The sequence below is a fragment of the Salarias fasciatus genome, chromosome 18 (genome assembly GCF_902148845.1).
Source record: "Salarias fasciatus chromosome 18, fSalaFa1.1, whole genome shotgun sequence".
Lineage (NCBI taxonomy): Eukaryota > Metazoa > Chordata > Actinopteri > Blenniiformes > Blenniidae > Salarias > Salarias fasciatus.
The window spans coordinates 21,325,349-21,332,573 of NC_043762.1; the positions used below are offsets into that span (position 1 = coordinate 21,325,349).

The 7,225-nt window shown below is 49.8% G+C and overlaps 1 protein-coding gene across 1 annotated transcript; it reads left to right on the forward strand.

Moving 5' to 3' along the window:
* The first annotated feature begins 631 nt into the window (after positions 1 to 631).
* Positions 632 to 2,478, forward strand: LOC115405520 (uncharacterized). The gene is made up of 6 exons (XM_030115117.1): positions 632 to 786; positions 979 to 1,162; positions 1,246 to 1,457; positions 1,800 to 1,988; positions 2,065 to 2,207; positions 2,310 to 2,478. Exons 2-6 carry the CDS (start codon positions 1,042 to 1,044, stop codon positions 2,476 to 2,478), a joined length of 834 nt encoding a protein of 277 aa, XP_029970977.1. The 5' UTR covers positions 632 to 786; positions 979 to 1,041.
* The last annotated feature ends 4,747 nt before the right edge of the window (positions 2,479 to 7,225 follow it).

A 7,225-nucleotide genomic window follows, 5' to 3' on the forward strand; every position in this document is an offset into this window, starting at 1 on the left:
TTCACGTGCCAACAGTAGCACTGAAGCGAGGTAGTGTGATCTGCTACCACCGATTTCACACTCCCTGATCTTGATTTCACACTCAGTTCAGGAGAAAGCTGTATGAATGAGCTGAAAATAATCCGTTTTCATGCAGGAACCTCCGAGACATTTCTTTAACAACACAGGATGGCAACAAAGAAAGAAAAACATTCAGAGCAATACTTTCCAGGGCTGAATGTATCATAATTTTAAAATCGTTCTCCATGTTTGGTGCGTCACAAGCAGGACTTTGATTGAAGCAAACCAGCTCACGCACTGCAACTCTGTTTCAACTTACAAGCCAAACCGCCAAGTTTTTTTCTGCAGATCTCGTCACTGAATATTTGTAATATTTCCCTTCATTCACAGGTGACGCTCGCCACCTGCGTCAGGAGTGCTACACATCTCAGAGGCTGAAAAGTGAGAGGGATTCAAACCTCACCTACGTCATGAGAGCCGATCATGAATTTTACTGCACCAGTACCGCTCCCATCAACCATAAGGTCTCTGCAGCCTGGCGGCCGCGCTGCATTTTTTTGGTCTGTGTCAAACACAGCGTCAAAAGGTGCTGTAATAACTGAAAGTGCTGCGGTTTGTCTGTCTCAGGTCCATCTCAGACATGAAGACAGCCCCCGCCACATCAAGTCCTCCCTGGACCTGAGCTATGGGAAACACTGGGATGAGATAAACAACAAGCGCAAAGTTCTCCTCAGCCAGTCCTTTAAAAACCAGTCCAGGGAAAATCACACCAGTTACACTCTGGAGGTAAACCAAGCTCTCTCTGTCTCCACGTCTATCACCCTATAGAGGCACTTTATTCCAGACCAGTGCACACTGGGCACTCATTAACATTTGTTACTTATTATCTGGAGAGAGATCTTTCTGATGGTTTTGTTCCTCAAGCAGTTTAGTTTTAGTGGCCTAAGTAATAACCCCCCCCCCTTCATGTTGTTCCAGTTTAATCTCCAGGTCCCAGAGAAAAATTTAAACTACAGAACTCAGCTTCTGCATTCTCACGTGATGCAGCCTGGGTCCGAGAGCAGCACTCACTTAAAAATTAACTACAACGATCTGATGCCGCTGGTGGCGGGATTACACTGGAAAAGCCCTCCCAGACACGCAATGCCCAAAAAATGGGAAGGTAGAAACTGCTCCTCAGCCACATTCTGAATGCTTAATGTAGCTGCATCAGTGATATGATTCCCCGCGATGGCTTTTGTCCAGGCTCGTTTAACATGGACACGCCGTGGCTGTACGTTTACGCCGCCCACAAGCTGGTCCAGCTTCAGCGCCACACGCTCCAGCTCACCTCAGAACTGACCGCCAGGAAGTGGCTGACCGTCCAAAACCTGGTGCTGGAGGGCTTCTGCAGGGACCGGGGCCGAGAGAAGGAGGCCCGCCTGGAGCTCTACTCCCCAGCCGTCACATACCTCCAGGTCTGAAGACAGCGTTGAGAGTCTGATCATTTCACTCAACGGACAAATCTGGATGATCCAAAAACTGTTCATATAGAACCACATGAAAAGTGTAACTTTAACACAGCATACGTTCATCTCTCACCAACTCATACAGCAGAGCTTTACAGGAAATGGCTTTAATTCAGGAAGTCAAACACAGACACCCTCACATCCATCCAGACACCAGCGCTCATAATGCTGAATCCTGCCGTTGACAGGGTGAAGAGTCTGGTCACAGCCGGCAGGAAAGCCTTCCTGTTGCGTTCTGTTCTGCTCTGCTACCGCCGCCACCATTTCTCCTCTTCCTGTGTTTTTCCACAGGCAGGGGGTTGGGGTGTGGTCGGAAAGCGAAGTGTGAAAGCCTCCTGCTCCTTCAGCTCGCTGTGGACTCCCCCCCTGAGAGGAGACGTCTCTCTGGAGACCTCTAAATTCAGCCACACCCTGCAGATGGCCTCCACCTATGGCCAGCACAATGTCAGCCTCGCCGCCGCTCTGAGCGCTATTGATAAGGTGGGTGGAGACCGAGGCGGCCGCTGTGGACACCCTGTACTGAAGCTGTCTTTTATGGTTGACCGACTCGTTTCAGAATTTTAAGAAGAGACAAGCGGTTCTGAAGCTGATCCTCTCAAAACCGAGGAGTGCGTCCGTTGAGGTGGAGTTTGAGGGGGTGGTGGAGGAGCTGAGGAAGGACCAGCAGATGTATCAGAAAAGTGCATCGCTGCAGCTCAGGTCTGCGCTCCAGCGCCGCCGGCCTGCGGACTGGTTCAAATGTTCTGTCTGAAGAGTGGCGGCAGGAACATTCGTGACGTTAACAGCTTCCGTCTCGCACAGACAGCCCTTCCCGATCCTGCCTCAGACTCTCCTCCTGCGGGAGACTTTCACTGTGGACCTCCTCAAGGGCCTTTATGTCCTGGAGTCCAAAGCTGGTTTCCATGACAACCAAGAGGTCGTCCACACCCTGACCCTCGGTTACCGACCACCGAGTCCATTTGTAAGTTAACGTATTGGATGAGCGTCTGAAGGAGCTCCGGCCGTTGTTTTGATTTTGGATTCTCGTCGGCAGGTTTGCTCTGCACTGATTCATCCTTTCAACTCGGACGTCGTTCCTTCAGACTCAGAAATGTGTGTGACTGTGACCAACAACCAGGTAACCCGCCAGGACTCACTCATACTCTACTCCAGTTTATCGTCACTGGGTTCTGGAGCCGATCCCAGCTCAAATCAGGGAAAGGTCAAAGGTCAACACATGATACACAGACAAGCTCCTTAATTCAAATGTTAGTTTCATTTTTAATTTTATTGTTAGTTATAATAATTTGCCTTAATTTGTGGAATTTTTTTTTGTTTTTTCTTTCTCTCTGACATTGCCCACTCTTCTCCAGACCCTCAAAGAGGTTCATGGGAGGCTCCGGGTCGGCAGCAAGGAGAGGCTGACCTTTTCCGGACAGGTTCAGATCGACTCTTCACATTCAAGCCACCAAGCTTTAAAAGTTAAAGCCAACTTTGTCCATATTCTCCAGGTAAACAAGCCTTTCTGCTGCAAAAACAGTTTCATTCAAAGGCGTGGCCTAGATAAATACTTCACACAGATGAGCGTGCTGATGAGCCCGACGCACACGGCGGCGTAACCAGTAAATCAGTCCCCCTCAAACTGAGTACAGTATGGTTTACAGTAGAGAAAGGCCAAACTTGTGACCGTTTCTTCTGTTGTTGCTGTTACAGCTGCAGCTCCCCTCCTCTGCTTCAGTAGAGGGAGACGTACGCTGGACCCCCAAACACAACAGTGAGTTCGATTATCAGGCCAGAGGGAAACTGAGAGTCGAGCGGCAGGAGTGTAGAGTGAGTGAAAGAGCCTCTAAAAAGCATTTTAAAAAGGTGTTTGTGATGTTTTCATTGTTCTTTTTCTTTAAAAATGCTCACTAAAAGTGTGTGTTTGTGTGTGTGTGTGTGTGTATTTCTTAGCTCTCTGTTCGGCTGAATGGGACATCAGGCAGAATCGGTCTGCATTCATCTCTCACTCATCCCTTCAAATCAAAGATTCCTAAAACATTAGAGGTGAGCTGCTCTTATGATGCATCACTCTATTGTCCAGAATACTGAAATTTGCATTATTTTTTATCATTAAGCATGCCCTAAAAACAATAGTCAACCTTTTTTTCAATGAATAAATAATTTAAGGAGCATTTACCACATCATATCTGTGATCATAGCAGTGAAACAGCTGCAGAATTTGCTTCATCCGTCCCGTATTTTGCCGCGTTTAGGTGAACGCCACTGCAGACGCCTCCACGGTGCCCGGCGTCGGCAGCAGCTCGGTGTCGGTGAGGGCTGATGGGAAGGACAGAGTGCTGCTGAAGGCTCAGCTGTTCCGCTCAGCTCAGAGAAGAGACAGAGCCGTGGGCCTGATGCTGGACGTGTCCCAGAGCCTGGTGCCTGCAGCCACCCAGCTGCACCTAAACATGACTGCCAGCGTGTCTGCAGACAGGTGCGTACAGAGGAGAGGAAAAAGCAAGCAATGTTTATCTTCTATTTAACAGACACCGATGGCGTTTTTTTAATTTTTTTGCACTATGCTTCTTTCTCCCCCTCTCTGTCGTCTTCCTGCCTCCTCCAGTGTGTCTCTACATGGCTTCTTCATGCAGGGACAGGAGACTCTGCTGGCTCAGGTCAAAGGGACCCTAAAGAAATCCCAGGGTCTCCAGCTGGTTGTTTCGGGGGAGCTGAGGCACTCGATGGTCGTCCTCACTGCTCTGCCTCCAGTCTTGGGTTTGGATGCTGCAGTCAGGCAGTCGGACCGTTTACTTGAAGGTAGGATTCTTATCTTTTACCGTGATATTACATATCCAGCCTGAAAGTGAGTCATTATGACAATAACGGTTTTGCTGTGTGTTGTTGCAGGACAGCTGAGAATCAGAGTGCTGGAGACGGTGTACAGGCTGGAGCTGAGACACAAGCAGCATGAAGCTCAGGATGGAGCTGATGAAGAGGAAGATGGATCCCACAGGGTCCTGGACTGGCTGTGTGTTTGGTCAGGGGCCGAGCAGCTGTGTCTGAACTCCAGCCGCCTGCTTGGAAATGACGGGAGAGGAGAAGTCAGCGTGCGACTCATTCACAGCTTCCAGCTGCTCAGTGCGACAGGTGATGGGTTTGATATATCTGTAAAACTGACATGAGGTTCCGTATCTCAGCCTCTCACCGTCTTTCCTGTCTGCGCTCAGGTGTTCCCACCGGCAGCAGTGCTCAGGTGCGGTGGGCCCAGGGCGCCGGCCGGCTCTGGGCTCTGGCTGAGCTGCAGGCCGGACTTGAATATCTGATAGCCGAGTTCGACGGAGGCAGAGCGGATAACGTTGTTCCCCGATGGCAGTACTTCTCTCGCCTGCAGCACCGAGTCAGAGCCCTGCTGGCCAGAGGCGTCTGGAGCTCACTGGAGGGAAACGCATTTTTCCAGGTGCATTAATAGCTGACCTTTATTTTATAACAAGACTCATTTGAGTTATTGTGTTTTTAAAGTATCTTTTTTCACCCTTACTTTTACTTCATGCTATTTTTTCCCTCTGCTAGTCACAAACAAGTGAGCTGGACACGGGATTGCTCCTTCGTCTGGAAGATGAGAGGATGGTCGACGTCGTCTTGAACGTCAGATCAAGAAACAAAACTATTGGTTTGATCGTGTCTCTATGGCAACAGATGAAGCTGCTGCAGGGCTTCATACCCTCCTCATTACAGGTATTCTACTCGATAGTCTGAACAAAAAAACAACAACACAATGAGCTGTGACCGAAGAAGAAACAAGAAACGTTTTACATTGTATTTCCCAAAGAAGACTCAAATGAGAAATACACCAAAAAAATGTTGTGAAGGTGAGTCTGAAGTCCAGTAGGGATGTTCAACAAATAAATAAATGAGTAAATTCCTAGGGATAAATGCACTTTTGTGTGTACTTGCACTCTGAAAGGTTATTCTGCACAAATTAAACTGTAACACTGGGCATGAGTGTATTTCACAAAATTGGTATCATGCGTTGACACTCTTCCAGTCTGTCCATGTGGAGTTTGAGATTGAACAATTAAACTAAAATATGATTTCTTCAATGAACAGCTGCTGCTCCACCGTAAGTGGTCAGATTATTACACTGTTTGTCTGAAAGTTCAATAATTCCACAGAGATGCTTCCATCTCCTCCTTCAGAGGAAAACAAACGGTACCGACGGGAGGTTTTGTTTTCACAGATGAACTGCACAGGGAACGCCGCCGCAGACCGACTCGCCGCTCACTGCTATGGAAATGTGGCGGATCGCCCCGTGGAGGTACGAGCCTCTCGCGCCTATAGACCACCCAGCAGGCTCTGCTACGGCCTGTCGCTCGCTCGCCACAGCCTCAGAGCTCAAGCTAAGAGCTGCTCCAGCTCCGGAGGCCAGAGGGCGAGCCTCACTCACTCGTATTTGGGCGTGCCCTCTACATCCGACGACATACTCTCGCCCCGGCCCGGGCCGGGGAGGTGGCTGCTGGGGGTCGGCGTGGAGGCCGAACCCTCCAGAGCAGACCTGAGCCTGGGCCTGAGGTCGGAGAGGCCTGTGCTGTACGGCTGGCGCTGGTTGCTCCAGTACCAAACCGGCAGCGGCTCACACAGGACCGCCGTGGCGGGTCGGGCGAGGCTGGACAGCCGGCGTCACATCTGGGCTGATGTGAGTGCAGCACCACTGGACCTCTCTCGCCCCGATCATCCCAAAAACAGTGGACCTCCAGGGGTCAGGCGAGCTCCGTGGCGGCTCCTTCTCTGGAAAGGCCCGGGTCTCTGGTTCTGACGCCGTCTGGGAGGAATCGTCCTTCTTCAGAGTCACACTTCACCAAAGCCTGGTCCCTGTGGGCCTGCCAGGGCCGCTCACTGTCAGCCTGTGGGCCGCGTCCAGTCAAGCCCGGTTTGAGGTGGAAAACAGCGTGTGTGCCGCGCTTCTCCTGGCACGTCGATCCCGGGGAGGAAAGCACGGCGGAACCGGCTGGACTGTCTTTGGTCATCAGCGATGTGTTTTACTGAAGGTTAGAGAGGAAACAAGAGGCAGCGCCGCAGAACTTGTTTCCCACCAAATGGAAAGCTGAAGAGGCATCTTCCCCTCGGAGATGACTCTGATTTACACTGCCAGCAGTGTGAATGTAACATGAGTCTGCAAAAGTCCTCAACTATAAGCATGCAGGTTATGAAATACTGAAGTAGAAAAGAAAAAAACATTTTCTGGCTTCGTTGTTGAGACTGCCTTTTAGGTTTTCTGACTTTAAGATATATGTAATCCTTTTCAGACGGGTTTCTAAGGAGCGGCCATTTGGAGGTTAATTCATGCACTCATGCAAATCCGTGCACACATATGCACACCCACAGACAACTATATGGCATTCTATTTCTGTGGTTGTCAGTTTAATCTTCAGCACTGACGCCAATCATGACTCGTGTCGCAGTTTTGAGTCAGAAACTAAATAACTTTTAAAATAAGCAGATATTGGCAGTCAGTTATTATTACTGCAGCTTGATCACTCTTATTGATAATTTGGTTTTTTTTTTTTCCACAGACTCTCCTTGCTCCGCAGTCATCAGTGAACATCTCCATCACACACTCAGGCTGCCTGACTCACGTTACTGCTGTTCTCCAAGCTGAGGGCTCTCAGAAGGGCGGCCTGGATTTGTCCCTAACATGCACGTACAAGCCGGGCGTGATGGTCGACCTTCAGCTGGGGCCGTGCAGCTTCAGGGGCAAC

Excerpts from the sequence above, each read along its gene's own strand:
- LOC115405520 (XM_030115117.1), top strand. The coding sequence starts at position 1,042 with ATGCAGCCTGGGTCCGAGAGCAGCACTCACTTAAAAATTAACTACAAC. Across the intron at positions 1,163-1,245 it reads AATGCCCAAAAAATGGGAAG|GCTCGTTTAACATGGACACG; the intron begins GTAGAAACTGCT and ends GCTTTTGTCCAG. Across the intron at positions 2,208-2,309 it reads AGTGCATCGCTGCAGCTCAG|ACAGCCCTTCCCGATCCTGC; the intron begins GTCTGCGCTCCA and ends CGTCTCGCACAG.